This window comes from Penicillium manginii, assembly GCF_028828005.1.
Source record: "Penicillium manginii strain IBT 31320 chromosome Unknown utg000008l:1.0-3226943.0:1.0-3228205.0, whole genome shotgun sequence".
NCBI classification, from domain to species: domain Eukaryota; kingdom Fungi; phylum Ascomycota; class Eurotiomycetes; order Eurotiales; family Aspergillaceae; genus Penicillium; species Penicillium manginii.
This window is the reverse complement of record NW_026643109.1, coordinates 600,100-621,334: the sequence shown is the minus strand read 5'-3', so window position 1 is coordinate 621,334 and position 21,235 is coordinate 600,100. Positions and strand designations below refer to the sequence as shown.

Here is a 21,235-nt window from a genome sequence, read left to right as displayed (position 1 = left end):
TTTTTATTCTTCTTTCTTTTTCCTAGCTCGATATTTTTACATCCCGTAGACATGATTTGCTTGTAAGAACTTGAAGTATGTACTACTGTTCATACTTGAAATTCGCGTAATTTGCCTCAGGATGTACCAGCTATACTCGAATTGGTTAATACCATTACCTCTAAACCTGTTAGTTGCTTCTAGGGCAAAGGAGATGTGCCGTCGTGTCTGACTCGGTTCCACAGGGGGAGAACAAGTCGAGCGATCCACCCGGCGCATTGGCCGTGGCGTCTCCAACCCTTTGCTCATCTAGATCCGAACCCCATGCAAGGAAGATACATGGGGGATCCTGAATTTCTGAATTTGCCAGAAACATTACCCCCCCACTACCGGAGTGCCATTGGTGGCCCGGGTGGTATTACTGTATTTCCGCGCATAATGAGCTGTTGGCGAACGAGCTGGAGCATGGCCATGCAGCGTCTACATAGTCCCGATGACCGATGGCGTAGCTATTTTGGTTACTTAGGCTGAGAAAAATAAAACCGTCTGCTCTTTTAAAATAACTGAGACCATCCGATTTCGCGCGGCCACTTCTCCCCGAGATAACCTTCCTCTTGGATACTACTAATCCAACTAATTTGAGGGCTCTCATCATCCACTCGCTTCATCGACTGCGGCAGGAACCCAACAGCTTTGACTCTTCTCAAAAAGTACAAAATTTCTCTCTCGCCCCTCGTCTATAATCCTCAATCTCCACAAGCTTTCGGCCCCGTTCGAGATTCACTCCGAAACCATGGCCCAATCCTCGCAATGCTATCTTCCTCGTTTCGCTCCCGCGGTCGACGGGCCTAAACGCCCGGTTTCTATGAAGACGAGACCGACCTCTTCGCAATGTGCGCAGTTATTAACCGCATGGCACGAAGGGCGATTGGAATCGATCCTGCAGGCCACCTGGGCGCTGCTACTGCACTATTATATCCAAACCGAGGATATCAGCTTCGGTTATCAACACATCGACGGTGACTCTATTTCGTCTCGACACTCTGTACAGCGTTCGAGCGCCACCTCCCTTGACCGCGATCTGTCGGCTGTCCGGCTGGCAATCGATGAGAACGACTCCATCCAGGCCATTGTAGATAAAGTGCGGACCGGTGATGGAATCGAACAGCTCGACGGTGCTTCTGAGGCCCCATTGCCCTTCAACACCATTTTGATGCTGCGCACATATCGCAAGGCGGATGATCCGTCTCCAACCTCCAAGACATTGCTGGCTAGTGCTCTACCAGAACAGGTATTTCCTTTCCTTCTCCGACTCTGCATGTCTGACAGGATCAGCTAACCACCAACAATAGTGCCATGTTCGCCTGCACGTAAAGGTGTTGCGCCGGGACATTAACATGTTTCTGGAATGGCGAAATGGCGATATGTCTGGAGATCAAATGAAAAGTGTCGCCCACATCTTCGAGCAATTGCTCGCCAAAATCCTTTCTTCCGAGAACCCCGCTATCAGCCAGCTTAATCTATTCTCGGAGAACGACTGGCAGCGCATTCGCAAGTGGACTTCCGACATCCCCAAACATACGACGGCTGTATCCACGATGCCATCCGTGAACAGGCACTCTCGGGACCGGATAGAGAGGCAGTGTGCGCATGGGATGGTAGCTTCACATTTGGCGAACTAGATGCGGTTGCCTCGAAGCTGGCTTGTCATCTGCGTATGCAGGGCGTTGGCCCAGAAGTGCGCGTGGCGCTGCTATTTGATAAATCGGTGAGTTGGTCCATATGATAATACTTTCCCCCAATTTCCCTCCCACTTTTCATTTTATGCAAAGTTCGCAGGAGTTCGCAGAATGTGTCAAGTGGTGGAATGCAAGATGAATTGAGACTGACGATCTGCAAGAAATGGAATTTGGTGGCGATGCTTGGCGTGATGAAGGCGGGCGGTGCGTTTGTCCCATTGGATCCAACTCATCCACCTTCGCGCCTTCAACGGTTGATCGACTCTGTCAAGGCCGAAGTTGTTCTGTGTTCGCAGGGCCGTGCAGACGCCCTTCGTCCCATTGCAAAGACTTTGATTCCCATCTGCAGCGATACCCTGGACCAACTGCCTGCGCCCGTCGATGGTATTGATCTCGCATCGGGAGTCACCGGTCAAAATGCCGCTTATGTTTTGTTTACCTCTGGATCCACTGGAGAGCCGAAGGTAAGTCGACCAAATGTTGATAAATTTATCGGTCTAGATGATGCAGAAGCTGACGATTCACGGGACAGGGCACCCTCCTGGAACACAGGGCTTTCTTATCAAGCTCCATGGCTCACGGCCCTGGTCTTTGCATTTTTCGCGAGACTCGCGCCTTGCAATTCGCTGCACACACGTTTGATGCCAGTTTGGCAGAGTCGCTTACTCCTCTGATCCACGGTGCATGTGTCTGTATTCCGAGCGATGAAGACCGATTGAATGACATCGTCCGTTTCATCAATGAAAAGCGGGTCGACCAGGCCTGCTTCACCCCGTCTTTTGTCGGCTTTATCGAAATCGACAGCGTGCCGGGGTTGAAGTCTTTGGTTCTGGCTGGTGAGGCCATGTCCCAGTCACAACTGGCCACATGGTCCAGAATCAAACTGGTCAATGGCTATGGCCCGACGGAAGCCAGCGTCGCGTCCGTGTTGAACACTAATGTCGCACCGAACGCCGATTGCAAGGATATCGGTCTCCCTGTTGGTGTCCGCGCATGGCTGGTCAATCCTGAAAACCATGATCAACTCGTCCCTGTCGGCTGCCCTGGTGAATTACTGCTTGAGGGACCGACTCTCGCTCGATGCTACGTCAACAACCCACAAAAAACCAACGAATCCTTTATCTACGACCCATCCTGGACCAAATTCGACGCCGGAGGAGGGACAAATCGCAGGTTTTACAAAACTGGAGATCTGGTGAGATACAACTCGGACACGGGTTCTCTAAATTACATCGGTCGGAAGGATACTCAGGTGAAGGTTCACGGCCAGCGGGTTGAGCTGGGTGAAGTCGAGAACCAGTTGAACAAGGAAAATACCGTGACGCACTGCTCCGTTCTTTTCCCGAAGACTGGTTTCTGTAAGGGCCGCCTCGCAGCCGTGATTTCCTCCGCGGGCCTCCTAGCGGAACAATCAGATGCAGATCTAGAGCCTCTGCGACTGCTTCCTGCATCGGAGAAAGCTAAGATCGTCCCTGGTATTCGAGAGAGCTTGTCGGGCCGACTCCCGACTTATATGGTACCCGCAGTGTGGCTTTGTGTGGAAGCATTGCCCCTTCTTCCGTCTGGAAAGCTCGATCGCAAGGGTATTGCAAGCTGGGTTTCCGGTATGGAGAACGACCCTGATACCGGAAAGGCCCAAAACGGTGTTTTGCTTGAGGCTGAAATGTCTCAACCTGCGAATGAGACTGAAGAGACTCTCGCTGCTGTTTACAGTCGTGTCCTGAACATCCCACAGAACCACGTCAGCCTGACTGAAAGCTTCTTGGCACTTGGTGGAGATTCTATTGCCGCTATGACTTGCATCGGCCTCTGCAAGAAGCGTGGAGTTGGCCTATCTGTCCAGGATGTCCTCCGCAGCAAGTCGATTCGAGACTTGGCCACACGAGCAAAGGCAATTGATCAGACGACATCCTACCAAGAGGCAGTGGATGAGCCGTTCGATCTCTCCCCCATCCAGATACTTCACTTCGGTCTACGAAAGGAAGGCCAGGGTCATTTCAATCAAGGTATTCTCACACGTCTCAACAAACCTCTCGATGAGCGAACTCTTCGTAAGGCGATCGAAACACTAGTTTCGCGACACTCCATGCTGCGTGCAAAGTTCGAAAACACAGGTTGGTCAACTGCTTCGAGCCAAAAGATTACGAGAGACGTAAAGGGCTCGTTCAGGCTACGAAGTACTACCGTGCGCACAATGGAAGACATCAAGCCTCATGTTGCTGATAGCCAGTCCTGCATTAATTGTTTCTCGGGGCCCCTCCTGGCTGTCGACTCCTTCCGTTTCAAGGACAAGCAGGAGCAACATGTGCTATCCATGACCGCTCATCACTTGGTTGTTGACATTGTCTCCTGGAGAATAATCTTAGAAGATCTGGAGGATATCATCAAGAACCCTGGAAAAACAACGAGTGAAGACGCATCACTCCCATTCCAAACATGGTGTAAGCTGCAAATTGAACATTCGAAGAACATGCTCGCTGAGGGGAAGCTATCAAAGGATCCTCTCCCCGCTCCAGACTTTGGCTACTGGGGTTTGAAGACCCATCAGACCACTTATGGCGATGTTGATTGCGCTGCTTTCGAGATAGATGCGGTACACACCAACGCAATCCTACTCGAGTGCCACAAGGCTCTGGGGACCGAGCCAATCGACCTTTTCCTGGCATCCATGCTTCATTCATTTGGACAATCATTCACCGATCGATATCTCCCTACCATCTTTAATGAAGGACACGGACGTGAGGTTTGGGATCCTTCCATTGACATCTCTCACACCGTTGGCTGGTTCACGATTTTGCACCCTATCTTCGTTCACGGCTACCAATCGGACAATGCGATCGATACCCTGATCAAGGTGAAGGACCTACGTCGCCGTGTATCTGACAACGGTCGCGCCGACTTCGCCAGCGGGGTGCTCCCCATCGAAGGCAAGCGAGCTGGTACCTACCCGCATCCATTCGAGATCTCATTCAACTATGTTGGTCAGCACCGCGACTTGCAACGCCAGGATGGCCTCTTCCAACTTGTTGATCAGATGGCCGGTGAGACTGGTCAGGGCAGTGGTGATGCTGACTTCGGTCGTGACACCCCTCGCTTCGGTCTTTTTGAAATTTCCGCGATGGTTGTCGGTGGCAAGATTCGGTTTACATTCTCTTTCAACAAGTTTATGCAGCACCAAGATCGAATCCACACATGGGTCGCTAACTGTCAAAAGCAGCTCATGTCATTCTCTGAGCAGTTGACTTCGATGTCTCCGCGTCTGACGCTGAGCTCTTTCCCGATGCTGTCTCTCAACTATGATAGTCTCGAAAAGATGATCAACCAGAAGCTCCCAGCGATTGGGATAAGCAACTCGGACATGATCGAAGACATCTACCCATGCTCTCGAATGCAGCAAGGCATTCTCCTTGGCCAGACTCGGGACAGCTCTTACTACGCCGTCCACGACACTTTCGAGGTTCGCGGAACTGGCTCCACACAGCCCAACCTTGATCGTCTGGTGGGAGCCTGGAAGCAAGTTGTTGCACATCACGCCATGCTACGAACAGTTTTTGTCGAGAATCTCACTCCCCATGATGCCTTCTCCCAAGTTGTATTGAAGCAGTATGATGCTGGCCCCGTTTTCCTTCAATCTTCCGGGGATAGTGACATTTTCGCAACCTTCGATGCGCAGGAGCCGAAGAACTATCGTCAGCGTACGCCTGCCTATCGCTTTAGCATCTGTCACACTTCAACCGGTCGTATATTCTGCCGTATTGAATTGAGTCACGCCGCCATGGATGGAAACTCGATCTCCATCATACTTCGAGACTTGCAGCTCGCCTACGTTGGTCGACTTGAAGAGACTCGACGTCCGCTGTTCAAGGATTACATGAGCTACCTGCTCGATGCGCCTAGGGATGCAAGCATTCAATACTGGCGGTCATACCTCTCGGATGCTAAACCATGCCTGTTCCCCGTCCTAACGGATGGCAAAACTGGCCAAGAGAAGGCTCTTCGAGCCATCCCTGTTAACTTCGGATCTCTGCCACGTCTCCAAAGTGTGTGCGAGAAGCGGGGAATAACACTCGCCAATGTTTTCAATGCAGCTTGGGGTCTCACCCTCCGTTACTTCACTGGGTCCGACGACGTCAGTTTCAGCTACATGGCTTCGCTTAGAGATGTCCCTGCGGACGGTGTCCAGTCTGTTGTTGGCCCTGTGATCAACCTCATGGCTTGCCGTATGAAGTTTTCTGGTACCTCTGTCTTGCGTGATGTTTTGGAGAAAATCCAAGATGATTATATGGAGAGCTTGCCATATCGACACACTTCCCTCATTGACATTCAACATGCTCTGAAGCTTTCTGACACCAACTTGTTCAACTCTGGTGTCTCATACCGTCGTCTACCTGGCGCGAAGGATGCTGTCAGCAGTGATATTGAGTGTGTCGAAGTCGGTTCAATTCACGATCCAGCTGAATTCCCGATCTTCATAAACATCGAAGCCATGGACACAAAAGCTAGCATTGACCTCAACTACTGGACTACAAACCTCTCTGATGCTCAAGCCACAAATGTCGCCAACACATACGTTCGTTGTCTCGAGAGCATTCTGACACACTCAGATAGCAAGATCTGTGAGCTCGACAATCTCAGTGAGAGCAACAAGAGCGATATTGCCACTTGGAACAGCAAGAACCCTCAAGCTGTTGAGATTTGTGTTCATCAGGTCGTTCAGGATGTGGCCAAGAAACGGCCCGATGCTCTTGCCATTACTGCATGGGATGGAAATCTGACCTACTCCAAGCTCGACCAGTTCTCTTCTCGCTTGGCGAGTTATCTGGTTACGTTCGGCGTGGGACCCGGTAGCCTCATCCCGACATCGTTCCCCAAGTCAGTTTGGAACATTGTTTCCATACTCGCAGTGATGAAGGCTGGTGGAGGTTGCATACCTGTTGAAGATTCGAAGAGTTTGACTCTTATCGAGAAACATGTCCAGGAGAACGTGATTCAGGTTGCACTTGCATCTCCTGAGAAGGCCCAGGTTCTTGAAGAGGTGATTCCTTATGTTGTACCCGTCAGCGAGTCTCTCCTTGAATATCTCGGCGATGAGCCTCTATTGTCGATGGCCTGCTATTCCGACCCTGCTTATGTTTCATTTACTCCTGGATCCTCCGGAGTCCCGAAGGGAGTCATTCTTGAGCATGCTACTATTATAACTCGAGCTGAAGCATTCGCTGCCTCGCTCAAGCTCAATGATGCCTCGCGCACCTTCCAATTCGCCCATCACTCGTCCGATCTGTTCCTTCTGGAGACATTTGGTACTTTCATGCGTGGAGGTTGCGTTTGCATTCCATTAGACATTGATCCTTCGAAATTAGCCGCTTCCATCAATGTTCTCCACGCCAATGTTTCCTGCTTGACCCCAACTGTCGCGGAATACATCACCCCGAGAGATGCTCCCGGCCTCAAGACCGCAGCACTTGTCGGAGAACTTGCGACAAACGATCTCCTGGATAGCTGGCTCTCTGATGATCTCGATCTGTATGTTCTGTTTGGAAATAATGAGTCATCCTCTGCTGCATGTCTCGCTCCGATCGCGCAATCTGGCAAGGAAGGCATCATTGGCCGCCCGACTTCCTGCCTCTCCTGGGTCGTTGATCCCACCAACCATCACGCTCTTGTCCCCGTGGGTGCTGTCGGTGAGCTGGTTATTGAAGGTCCAGTCCTTGCCTCCAAGTACCTGGCAAACGAGGATCGTGACCGTGATGCATTTTTTGAGAACCCATCTTGGCTAGCTGCCTTTGGACGTGACTCTTCCGAGTTCACCGAGAGTCGAAGGTTCTTCAAGACTGGAGATCTTGTTCGCTACCACGGCGATGGTTCTCTCGCATACCTTCGTCGCAAAGATAACCCTCAAGAACTATCATTGTCGTTGGACTTGCGCCGCGTTCGACAATCACTCATGGGGTACTTGGGTTCCAAGAGACAAGCTCTGGTAGATACCATCACATTGCCCGGGGATACAAACAGCTCCATTGTGGCTTTCATCGGCTCCTCAGCCTCCACTGCAGCATCGTTCAATGAGCGAGTTATCCAAAGCTCCTCTTCAGACCTAACGACAACTATTTCAGCAATTCACGCACATTTGACTAGCCGATTCCCAGCTAACAAGGTTCCGAGTTACTACATCCCTATTTCGACAGTCCCTCTCAACTCCTTTGGAAAGCTAAATATACAGGGCCTCAATGCCGAAATAAACTCCATCTCCACCAGTGTTCTGCGATCTTTCAGTGTCGAAAGATGGACTGGAGTAAAGTCATCCAACCGCCATTCCCGCCAGTCTTCACTTTCAGCAACCAATCTTGCTTTCTGGAAAGAATACTTGGAAGACATCGAGCCTTGCAATTTCCCTTCCCTGTCTCTTGCCACCGCTAGTCCTGGCCGCTCCACTCGAACCCTCAACAAACAAACCCAGAAATTGCATGCCTTCAGCAAAATGTCCGGTGTCTCCGTGGAGACTCTGTTCCAGTTTGCTTGGGGTCTGGTGCTTCGTTGCTATACTGGTTGCGATGACGTTTGCTTCGGTTTCTCCTCTGCCAACTCCGACGATCTTGCAGTTTCCGTTTGCCGTCTTATGCTCACCAACGAGCGCAAATTGGTGGAGTCCTTGCAGCACTCCAAGGCCCAGTTCGACAAAGGTCTTCAAAACTTCGCAGACCTGGCTACTGTTAAGCATCATCTTGGCTTTGAAGATACAAGCATTTTCAACACCATCCTCACATTCCGTACTTCATCGTCTCTTCCTCAGGGCAATGTCCAGGAGATGACTACCGCGAACGACTACAAGCTCACTGTCGCAGCGGAGGTCAGTAGTGCTGTTGCCGAAATCCATTTCAGCTATTCTTCGGACATCCTTTCCTCAAGTCAGGTTACCCATGTCATCGATGCTTTCGACCACTTTCTTAACGATGTCATGTCTTCCAACCCTCGCCATCGACTCATTGGGGATCTTGATCTTTTCCCTCAGCGCTCCTGCCGACAAATTCGTGACTGGAACGCCGTGCTTCCCCCTCGCGTTGAGAAATGTGCCGACGAGCTTATCCAGCAACAAGCCCTGCTGCACCCTCGTGCAGAAGCTATCTGCTCCTGGGATAAGAACTTTACTTATGGTCAACTTGAGATTGTTTCTAGCAGACTTGCGCGTTTCCTAACGGGATTGGGTGTCAAGCCCGAAGTCTTTGTTGTTCTCTGCTTTGAGAAGTCTGCTTGGGCTGTTGTCGCCCAGCTGGCCATCCTCAAGGCCGGCGGTGCATTTGTCTCAATCGACCCTACTCACCCCGACTCACGTCTACAGATGCTGATCGAGGAGATTGGCGCAGATGTCGTCCTTTGCTCCGCAACCCTCCAGTCTAAAATGGCTAAGCTCTGCAAGAAAGCCTTGACTGTTTCGCAGACCTCAATTTCCCAACTGCCCGAATCGCCTCTTGCTCTGCCTGGCACTCGGCCTGCACCAAGTAGCGCAGCTTACGCTATTTTCACTTCGGGTACTACTGGAAAGCCAAAGGCCACGGTTGTTGAGCATGTCGCACTCAGTACAACTGCTATTGCCATGACGGATGCTCTTCATATGAACTCCGGAACACGCTCTCTGCAATTCTCTAACTACACTTTCGATGTCAGCATTCTGGAGATCATGATGACTCTCATGACAGGTGGGTGTGTTTGTGTGCCCAGTGAAGAAGAACGAATGAACAACCTGGGAGGCGCAATTCGTCGTATGGAAGCCAACTACATGGCATCACCACCAGCCATTGTCAACACCCTCGAGCCCAAGAGTGTTCCTACCTTAAAGACGATTATTACTGGAGGTGAAAAGATGCCCGCCAACCACATCGATCGCTGGAACGACCGCTTCGTGATCAACGCATATGGCCCTTCTGAGGCTACTGTTGTTGCCACCGTCGGTGTCAAGATCGACTGGGAGGGTAATCGTGTGAACAATGACCCAACTTCCATTGGAAATGCTGCCAACTGCAGAGTTTGGATCGTCGATCCTAATAACTACAACCGCCTTCTCCCTGTGGGTGCCGTTGGAGAGATGCTTCTGGAGGGAAGCAACATCGCCCGAGAGTACCTCGGAAATGCCGAAAAGACCAAGGCTGCCTTTGTTGATGATCCAACTTGGAGTCACCATCCCGGCCTCCTGGGCCTCTTCAAGCGGAAAGACCGCATGTACCGCACTGGTGATTTGGTTCGGTACAACAGCGATGGAACCTTGGCTTTTATCTCTCGAAAGGATACACAAATCAAGTTCAATGGCCAGCGTATCGAGCTTGAAGAGATTGAACACCAGTGCCTACGTGCTCTTCCAAATGGATCTCAGGTTGCCGTTGATGTTGTTGTCCCTCAGGAACGCACTGTTGCAAAGGGTCTTGCTGCATTCTTCACAGTCCATGACCCTGAGTCCGGCGAAGGTGGTACGAGCGATGATTTCGCACCCACGATCCCTGGTGTCGATCCTCTTCTTCTGCCCATCTCTGTTACCAACATGGATGCTATCCAGAAGTTGAAGAGCTCTCTACCTGACCTTCTGCCCCAAAGCATGATGCCGCGTCTCTTCTTCCCTCTACGCAACCTTCCTTTTACCTCGTCTGCCAAGATTGATCGTCGCCGTCTTCGCGCTATGGTTCAGACATTGTCCAAGGATGTTCTGAAGTCATACATCACCTTTAACTCCACCTCGAAGAAAGAGGAGACTTCCGCAGATGGTATTGAGGCCAAGCTTCGCTCCTTGTGGGAGAAGACCCTCGACCTTGAAACCGGCTCAGTTACCAACGACGACAGCTTCTTCGCCCTCGGTGGTGATTCATTCTCCGCCATGAATCTTGTTGGCGCTGCCCAGGGTTTGGGAATCTCCTTGACCGTGGCCAATATTTTCAACACTCCCGTTCTGATAGATATGGCACAGACCTGTTCTGAGTCTCAAGAGGGTGCGGCTCCTCAGAAGGCCACCCTCAAGCCATTCTCTCTCCTACCATCATCCGTCGACCCAGAGAGCATCATGGAAGAGGTTATTGACAACTGTGGTGTTTCTAAATCGTCAATCTGTGATATTTATCCTTGCTCTGCTGTGCAGGAGGGTCTCTTGACCCTGTCTTTGAAGCATTCGGGTGCCTATGTCGCTCAGCCTGTATTCCGTCTCGCTGATGGCACAGATCTTGACAGATTCAAATCCGCTTGGCAGCAGACGGTTTCTGATCTTGAGATTCTGCGCACCCGAGTCGTGCACACCGAGACTATGAACTTCGCCCAGGCAGTTTTGGATGATCAGCCCATCTCGTGGGTTCACGCGGAGTCATTCGAGGCTCTGCCGAGTGACACGACCGAATTACCAAAGCAAAATGGCGCACCTCTCACTGGCTACGCAATTGTCCAACCTCGTGGATCTTCTACTCGCTACTTTGTATGGTCGGTTCACCATGCACTTTACGATGGATGGAGTATCCCCCTTGTCTGGAGCAAGGTTGAGGAGAACTACAGAGGATCTCAACACAAAGCTTTGGGCACATCTTACGGCCTATTCATCGAGTACCTCACCAAAAAGGACATGGAAAAGTCAGATGCTTTCTGGAAATCTTATCTCAAGGATCTTTCCAGTACTCCATTCCCTCAGAACAAGAACTCCGTTCCCAATGCCGTCCGTGCCGGTAACACTCAGTACCTCACCTTAGATATCTCCCGGCCTGCGAACAGCGTTGATTTCACTCTACCGGTTTTGCTTCGTGCCGCTTGGGCCATTGTCGTCGCTAACCACACGGCATCTGGAGACGTGTGCTTTGGCGAGACTCTGTCCGGTCGCAACATCGATCTTCCCGGTGTTGGTGAGATTGCTGGCCCTCTTTTATCAACCGTTCCTACACGTGTGCAAGTCGACAACGAAATGCCAATCATCCAGTACCTCGACCAGATCAACAAGTCTACCACGGAGATGATTCCCCACCTTCACGCCGGTCTGCAACACATTCGTCAACTCAACAAGGACACATCCACTGGCTGCAATTTCCAGAACCTGCTGGTTATCCAGTCTGGTGAAGGCGAACTAGACAGCTCTATTTGGGTTGACGAGAAGCGTGAGACAAGCGAGGATTTCTTCACTCACCCGCTTGTTCTGGAATGCTCGTTCTCGAAGTCGAAGATCTCTTTCACCGTCCATCATGACGAACTGGTCATCAATGCGTGGCAGACCAAACATATTGTGGAGCAATTGGGCCACGTCATGAAGCAACTCCTCTCTGTTCATAAAACTACGACGAACAAGCTGGTTGACTTGGAAGTTGTTAGTCCAGAAGACAAGATTGAAATCGCTGAGTGGAACAAGCGAGATATTTCACCAGTCGAGCGTTGCGTCCAGGAATTCATTTCGGAGAAAGCCAAGGAAACTCCAAATGCCCCTGCCGTGTGCGCCTGGGACGGACAGCTCACCTATCATGAGTTCTGGGATCTGGCCTCCTCCTTTGCCAATTACCTTATCGGCCGGGGTGTCGGCCCTGAAGTATTTGTTCCTGTTTGTCTCGACAAGTCTGCTTGGGCTATGGTTACTCTAATCAGTATTCTCATCGCTGGTGGTGCTTACGTTCCGCTTGACCCCCATCACCCTACTTCCCGACACGAGGAGATCCTCGCAGATGTTGGGGCTAACATGATCTTGTGTACTCCTAATTACACAAGCCGCTACAATCGCGTTGTCAAGACCGTCATCCCCATCAGCAAAGAGACTATCAAAGCGTATGGCTCGCTCAATTCCTCTTCAACCCGTTCCCGCGCCCAGGTAACACCCTCCAACATGGCGTATGCTCTGTTCACCTCTGGTAGCACCGGACGTGCCAAGGGTATTGTCGTCGAGCATCGAAATGTTGTCAGCAGTATCATGGCATTCGGTCCAATGATGTACATGGGTCCCAAAGCTCGAGTGTTCCAGTTCGCCTCTCTCACCTTTGACGCTGCAATCATGGAAACCCTCGCCATTTTGATGCTTGGTGGCTGCATTTGTGTTCCTAGTGAGGATGAGCGTCTAAATGACATTGCAGGTGCTATTCGTCGCCTCAATGTGACCTGGAGTTTCCTCACTCCATCCATTGCAAGCATCATTGAACCTTCTTCTGTTCCATCCCTGGAAGTCCTTGCTGTTGGTGGCGAGAAAATGTCACAAGAGGTGATCACCCGTTGGTCGCATGTTCTCAAGTTGATGAATGGATACGGTCCGACCGAAACTTGCGTCTTCGCTGTTGTTGATACTGCCGTCGCAGTCAATCGCGATCCTGCAAGGATCGGCTACGGTATTCCAAGCACCCTTACCTGGATAGTTGATGCCGAAAACCCGAACAAACTAGCTCCGCTCGGTGCGGTCGGTGAACTTGCACTTGAGGGGCCTGCCCTTGCTCGCGAGTATTTGAAGAATCCTCAGAAGAATGCCGAAGCCTTCCTCAACGATCCTACCTGGACCAAAGATTTCAAGTCCTCCATTCCCTCCCCACGCAGAATCTACTTGACTGGTGACCTTTGTTACTACAATCCTGATGGTTCCATCGAGTACATCAGCCGAAAGGATCACCAGGTTAAGCTCCATGGTCAGCGCATGGAACTCGGGGAGATTGAGCACCGACTACATGAAGACCCACTCGTTCGCCACGCCGTTGTCATCCTGCCCAAGAACGGACCGCTCAAGCAGCGTCTCGTCACTGTCATGTCACTCAACAAGATAGCGGCGGATAACAAGCTGATTTCCGATAAGCCATGCGAGCTTGTGGAGGAGAGTGAGTTTAACAACCAAGGTCTTAGCGGCCTCGTGGAGGTTCAGAAGAAGCTTGAGGCACAGCTTCCCATCTACATGGTTCCACAGACCTGGGCTCTCATCAAGAAGCTTCCCATGCTTGTTTCCGGCAAGCTTGATCGCAAGAAGATCACTGCATGGCTGGAAGAGATTGATGACGATTCCTATGAGCGTATCATGCAGGATTACGATCGCATGAAGCGTGGTGCTCCAGAGAAGTCCGAAGAAAAGGAACATGATCAATCCTTGAAGATTGTTCGCGAGATATTCGCCCAGGTGCTGAACATCTCGCTGCAGAAGGTCAACGTCGACCGCTCTTTTGTCAGCCTAGGTAAGTTCTCAACGGAACCAAGTCCAGATTTCAAATTATCAGCTGTATTAACAACCTCATCTAGGCGGCGACAGTATTACTGGAATGGCGGTGATCTCCAGAGCTCGAAAGCAGGGCTTGACTGTGACGCTCAATGACATCTTGCAAAGTCGATCAGTCAAAGAACTTGCCCAGACTGCCAGCGCTAAAGCACCAGTCAAGGCTCACCGCGAGGAGCAAACAGGAGAAAGCTTCGACCTTTCTCCCGTTCAGAAGCTGTATATGCAGTCTACGGATTCCTACAAAGGAGTCGCTCGCTTCAACCAAAGCATCACTGTACGGGTCTCTCGTCGTGTCGAAGGAGAGGTTTTTCGTCGTGCTATTAAGGCTGTTACCACACAGCATTCTATGTTCCGAGCCCGCTTCAGCAAAACTGGTTCTGGAAACTGGGAACAGAAAGCGTCCACTGTGAGTACAAAGATCCCCTTGACCTTTTCTCTTTGCTAACATGTTTTTAAGGAGATTGATGAGTCCTATCGGTTCCGCGTGCACTCTGTCAGTGACACACGCGCAATGGTCCCCAAGATTGCTGAAAGCCAGTCATGCCTTGACCCCCTCGATGGCCCAATTTTCGCTGCTGATTTGTTCAATCTCCGCAATGGTGGCCAAGTCCTTTTCCTTGTGGCGCATCATCTATGCGTTGACATGGTCTCTTGGCGCATCATTCTCCAAGATCTTGAAGAGCTTGTTGTGTCCGGATCGCTCTCTGATGACAAGGCTTTGTCCTTCCAGGCCTGGTGTGCCATGCAATTCGAGCGAGCAAAGACCCATGATGCTGCCATCACCTTGCCTTTCACCCCCGAGCAGCCGAACCTTACCTACTGGGGCATGCAAGACTCCCCCAATCTCTACGGCGATCTCAAGATGGAGTCGTTCACTCTCAACGAAGAGACTACCAATTTTATTCTTGAGGGCTGCCACGAAACCTTCGGAACAGATACCGTTGACATTCTCCTTGCCGCTATTGTGCATTCGTTCAGCCGCACATTCACTGACCGCAGGATTCCCACCATATACAATGAAGGTCATGGCCGCGAGCCTTGGGATGCTAGCATTGACCTTTCTCGCACCGTTGGTTGGTTTACAACCATGGCTCCTCTGCTTGTTGAGGGCCAGGATGGTGAGTGTGATCCTAGCTCTTATTTTGATGACCCCCGCTCACATGAACCAGGTACTCTCATGGACACCATCAAGCGAGTCAAGGACACTCGTCGCAAGATCACCGATAATGGACGACCCTTCTTCGCAAAAAGCCTGCTGGCTTCTGATCAACAACACGACGAGAGTGCCTTCCAGGTTCCCCTCGAAATATTGTTCAACTACCTGGGCAAGCTCCAGCAACTTGAACGCAATGACTCACTCTTCCGACACCAAGGCAGTGTGTTCGACAGCTCCGACTTCGCTTTTGCCGGCGACATGGGTCCTGAAACTGCCCGCTTTGCCCTCTTCGAACTTTCCGCTATTGTGGTAAAGGACCGTTTAAACGTCTCTTTCGCCTATAACCGCCGTACTCAGCGTGAGAGCCAGATCCGACGCTGGATCTTGCAATGCAAACAAACCCTGGAAAAGGACCTTTCCACTTTGAAGAGTGTCTCTGCCGAGCCTACCCTTAGCGACTACCCACTTCTTCCGATCACCTATCAAGGCTTGCAGCTCCTAACAAACAACACATTCCGCAAGCTCGGAATCCGCAGCAAGACCGAGGTTGACGACATCTATCCTTGCTCGCCCATGCAGGAGGGTCTCCTACTTAGCCAACTCCGTGACCCAAGTGCCTACATGTTCCACACCATCTTCGAGATCAAAGATGCCCGCGCTGGCAAAGTCGACGCGGAGAGACTTGCCCGATCCTGGAACATGCTCGTTGATCGTCACCCTGTCCTCCGAACTGTTTTCATTGACAGCAATTATAGCGGCGGCTCGTTCGATCAATTGGTTCTTGCCAAGATCAAGGACAATGTTCTCCGGGTAGAATGCACTGACTCGGAAGTTGAGGAAAAGCTGGCAGCTATTTCCCTCAGCGATGCGAATGCCATGCGTTCTGTCAAACTTTCCCACCAGTTAACGGTCTGCAAGGTCACGAGCGGACGTGTTATGGTCAAACTCGAAATCAACCACGCTATCATCGATGGTGGTGGTGTTGATGTCCTGCTCCGTGACCTCACCATGGCTTATGATCGCAAGCTCGCAGAAGGTCCTGGGCCTCGTTTCAGCGACTACATAAAGTACATCCGAACTCAGAGGCAAGGTGAAGCCCTCGAGCATTGGAAGAAGTATCTCGGTGGTGTCCGTCCATGCCACCTTGCTTCTTCTGCTGGCTTCCAGACCCAACGGGAGCTGAAGGGTATCCTGATGGACTTCAACCGCTATACTGAACTCCTCAAATTCTGTGAGGGTGCTTCGGTTACCTTGGCCAACCTTACATTGACTGCCTGGGCTATTGTCCTTAGACAGTTCACTTCATCCGATGATGTTTGCTTCGGATACCTGTCGGCCGGTCGTGATGCGCCAGTCAACGGTATCCAGGATATGGTCGGAATCTTCATCAACATGCTTTGCTGCCGTGTGAAGTTCTCTTCGCACCAATCTCTTTCTGATATATCTAAGCGGGTCAATGGTGATTATATTGCCAGCATTCCCCACCAGAGCTGTTCCCTTGCTAGCATCCAGCACGAATTGGGGTGGCAGGGACAGTCTCTCTTCAACACAACCCTCTCCATCCAAAACCACACTGTTGCCGGTGGCTCCAAGGAGAAGGGTCTATCTTTCGACTTGAAGCATGCTCACGATCCTAGTGAGGTAAGTATCGGTGAATTCTTCCAGGTGAAAATGGACGCCTACTAACGACCTTCAGTACGCTGTCACCGTAAATGTTGACATCTCTCGCGGAGGCGAGGGTATCATGCTCCGCTACTGGAATGATGTTGTCTCAGATGACCAAGCGCAATCCCTTGTCGATTCCATTGCCAAGGTCTTCACCGGTTTTATCGAGTCGCCAAAACAGTCAATTTCGGCCGCTAAGCTCGATAACCAGGCTCTCACTGAGCAGCCATCTGAATGGAGCAGCTCTCAGACATCCATCAGCGAGAGAGTCAAGACAAACAGAAAGAGTCTTGATGGAACCGCGATCCAGAAGATTATTGACGATCGTGTTCATGAAATAATCGGCCAGATGCTGAGAGAAGGAAAGTTGATGGTACCGGGAATGGCGACTGATAGTCTTTCTGGCTACGGTCACTCGGAGTCTGTTGGCTCTCCCTTCCAGTTAGAAGGAATTCAAGGCGAAGCAGATGACTCTGGTGTCTGTTCCGCAACCTCACGCTCCAGTCAGGACGGAATGTCCGCAGATGTTGAGCGAAAGCTTTGGAGTCTCTGGAGCACTGCTCTTGGTCTCTCGCCCAATGTGGTGCGACACCAGGATAGTTTCTTCAAGCTCGGTGGCGATAGTATCACTGCCATGAAAATGGTCAGTGCTGCCCGTGAGGAAGGGCTAGTACTAACTGTGGCCGACGTCTTCAACAACCCCGTTTTTGAAGACATGCTTGCCACTGTCCGCGCCGCAAATGTCACACAGCAGATGCTGAATGCCGACCTGAAGCCAGTCAACAAGGAAATTGATTCATTCTCCGACGGCAAGCCAACTACCCTGGCACAAACACCTTCCTCTGAGAGCATCTCGGTCCTCCGTACGTCCAGGACTGTCGATGATGCTTCGGTCCAGAGCGGCATTTGCCCCAAGATCGGTGTCTTCAAAGGCGGCATTGCAGATGTCCTGCCTGTCACTGACTTCCAAGCCATGTCCCTCACTGCGACATTATTCAAGTCGCGATGGATGTTGAATTATTTCTTCTTGGAAGGCAATGGACCGCTGGATCTCCGCCGCCTCCGCGAGAGCTGTCTCAAGGTCGTCGACGCATTCGATATTCTGCGTACCGTTTTTGTTTGCTTCCACGACCAGTTCTTCCAAGTCGTCCTCCGCAAGATTCGCCCCAGTATCTTCGTCTATGAGACCGACCGTGGCCTCGACGAATTCACTTCCACGCTGCAGCAGCGCGACCGTGAATATGGCCCCCGAGAGGGTGAGCAATATGTGCAATTCTACGTTGTCAAGAAGAAGGAAAGTGACCAACACCGTATCATGATCCGTCTCTCTCACACGCAATACGATGGAGTCTGTCTGTCCAAGATCATGTCCGCCATCAAATTCGGCTACGAAGGTAGCCCTCTTCCTCCCGTCACGCCTTACGCCAGCTATCTCCGCCAGCTTCCAGGGACAATCACACCAGATCACTACAACCACTGGTCAAAGCTTCTTAAGGGATCACATATGACTCAAGTTGTGAGTCGCAAGGGTACGTCTATGTTCCAGAACGTCGGCGCTTTCACAGAGGTCCGCAAGACCATTGAGGTTCCCCCCACTGCGCTAGGCAATGTCACTGTTGCTACTGTCATGCAGGCTGCTTGGGCCTTGACTCTCGCAAAGCTGTCTGCTCAATCAGATGTCGTTTTTGGTCTCACAATCAGTGGTCGTAACGCCACCGTGCCTGGAATTGAGAATACTGTTGGTCCTTGTGTCAACGTTGTTCCTGTTCGTGTTAATTTCGCCGAGAAGTGGACAGGCGTCGAGCTGTTCCGCTATCTCCAGGATCAGCAGGTGTCTAATATGCCATTCGAGTCGCTTGGTTTCCGCGAGATCATCAAGCAATGCACCGACTGGCCAGCTTGGACATATTTCACTACCTCGGTGTTCCACCAGAATGTCGACTATGAGGGTTCCTTGGAACTTGACAACAACAAGTACCGCATGGGAGGCGCGGGAGTCAATGACAACTTCGCCGATCTGACCATGGTTTCTCGTCCGGCTGACGACCGCAATCTCAATGTTACACTCGGATTCTCTGAGAAGGGCCCGATCCTTGCCTCGTTTGCTGAAAGGGTGCTAGAGATGGTGTGCGAAACTGCGCAGTCCTTGATCGCCAACCCTTCAACTTCTCTGCCATCTCCCAATATGCTGTGCTCTCTTCCATCGCAAGTAGTCGATGATCTGCCTCGTGCCTCTGATGAGCACTTCCTCAGTGCCCATCTCAAGTCTCGTTCGATCGCCGAGCTTCTCGTCCATTCCGACATCCTGTCGCGCTCCTGGCACCAATGCCTGCCTAGTCGAGCTCCCGCCCTGACAGAAGGAAACGAAGATGAGAAACCCAAGCACCAACCAGCCTTCCAACTCGACTCATCTTTCTTCGATCTTGGTGGTGATATATTCAACATGGCTCAACTTACCTGGCTTCTAGAGCAAGAAGGCCTCAAGGTCCGCCTGGAGGACCTTCTTGAGCATCCTTCCTTCCTTGGTCAAATGGCCGTCCTGGCTCTGCACAACTCCAAGCACCAGGAGGAATTTGGTCCAGAGTATGCCACCTCAGCAGTCTCACCGAAGCCATCCATGCCTCAAGTTGAGAAGAAGAAGACATGGGAGAAGGCTATGACACTTGCTAGAAAGCTAACCAGGCGGAACAACATGGTATCCAGTCGGGCCTGATGACTTTCACTCGTCCCTTCTCGGGCGTCCTTTTGAAAAAAAAAAGAAAAAGCGTGGCCCAAAAAAGCCAAACCAGACGCGCTGAAAATTAAGGCAAAAAACACATTTTGTTGCACACTTGTATTTTCCAATTTCCCCTGCATTCCATGTTCTCATGACGTATTGTCACTTTACACCTGATGGCTTCTATCCGAGTCCAGAAAATCATATTTCCTATGTTCTCTACAATTCATGCGTTGCGAGGCTTAACGAAACTTATGTCAATTATTTGCTTATTGGTCTGATTTTGCCTCGCCTTGCTTTTGGTCTTATAGATTGCGCTTCCCTCCATGTTTTCGTGCCTTCTTGCAATTGAAATTGTCTCTATCCTTGGATCAATCTGCTATTATGTATCATCGTAACCAGTAAATGCCTGTAGTTAAATGGTGCATTCGTAGAATCGCAGTCATAGATAGTCATTAGTAGATGGTTCCCAAAATTTTCTGGACCTGAGGAGCTGATTTTGAGTCGTGGGCCTACAGTTCGCCTCCCGAGATTAATCGGCTCCTCTCCCGATCGGTTGACCATCCATATAAGACTCGGAAGGCAGGCGCCTGGTTCAAGTTAACTATAGCCGCTTTTCCCTATTGGTTTGGCTGCTTAACTGGGATACTTAAATCGATTGTCCGAACATGGCAGCATTGGAAGTTGTTTCTTTTCTGAAAGAGATCATGCAAATTCCGTCATGCAGCAACGAAGAGCAGGCTATCGGTATATTTCTCGAGCGACACTTGAAGAGTTTGTGCTATAATGTGGAGCTTATTAAGTCCCAATAGCTCTCGTTGCAATGTATACGCCTATCTCGGCTCTTCTCGCAAGACCCGTGTTTGCCTCACTGCGCACACGGACACGGTTCCCCGTATATCCCGCTTCGAGAGACGCACGATATAATTTATGGCCGTGGGTCTTGCAACGATAAAGGCCCTATGGCGTCTCAGATCATAGCCGTCGAAGAACTGCGCAAGCAAGGTCTCATTGAGCCCGACGATGTATCACTTCTATCTGTGGTTGGAGAAGAAAAAGGTGGCACCGGTAAGTTTACTGCAAATGGCTTGAGGTTGTCCTGGGAGGCAGTTGTCTTTGCTGAGCCAACTGATAATCTACTAGCGATCGGCCTGAAGGCCATTTCGTCTTCGATCTCGTCAGTGAGGGAATACCCTCCCATTCCGGATATCCCGACCACGGTCGAAGTGCGATCTTTGCGATGACTGCCGTACTGGCCGAGCTTAAGCAACTTCAATTTCCATCATCGGATGCCCTTGGACCATCTACATTTCAATGCGGAGATATTACTGGCGGAGAAGGGTACAATATTGTGGCATCCAAATGCACTGCGGTCTGTTCGGTGCGGGTAGCGAAGGACTTGCCGAGGATCGAGAAGTTGATAGAATAAACCATCTCCCGCCACGAATATTTGCGCCTCATTAACAGGTTTTTGTATCCGGAGATAAATCTGGACCATGATATACCTGGGCTGGGCACAATTTCAGTCTCCTTCGGCACGGATGCGCCGCGGGTAAAGGGGGATCATAAGAAATATCTATATGGACCGGGTACCATCCTGGTAGCACACATGGAAAATGAGCACATCAGAATATCGGGGCTTATTGAGAGTTTGCAGGTCTACAAAAGAATTGTGAACTTTTTTTTACGTGGTTGCAGCGATTAGCTGCCTTTAAGAGGCCGCAAGTGGCCCGTTTATAACTAGGCACTACGTGTTATTATATACCGGGCTATCATGAATTCTTCAGGGTAATCTA

The 21,235-nt window shown here is 50.9% G+C and overlaps 2 protein-coding genes across 2 annotated transcripts; both read left to right on the top strand.

The window, feature by feature from the left end:
* Positions 1–772: 772 nt before the first annotated feature.
* nrps1 (uncharacterized protein) lies at positions 773–19,436 on the top strand (the record flags this gene model as incomplete). Its single annotated transcript, XM_057107529.1, has 9 exons — positions 773–1,270; positions 1,332–1,637; positions 1,703–1,747; positions 1,880–2,182; positions 2,251–13,861; positions 13,926–14,308; positions 14,360–15,020; positions 15,072–16,699; positions 16,755–19,436. 9 exons carry the CDS (start codon positions 773–775, stop codon positions 19,434–19,436), a joined length of 18,117 nt encoding a protein of 6,038 aa, XP_056954907.1.
* A 965-nt stretch (positions 19,437–20,401) lies between these two features.
* N7533_010878 (uncharacterized protein) lies at positions 20,402–20,683 on the top strand (the record flags this gene model as incomplete). Its single annotated transcript, XM_057107528.1, has 1 exon — positions 20,402–20,683. One exon carries the CDS (start codon positions 20,402–20,404, stop codon positions 20,681–20,683), a length of 282 nt encoding a protein of 93 aa, XP_056954906.1.
* Between the last annotated feature and the right edge of the window lie 552 nt (positions 20,684–21,235).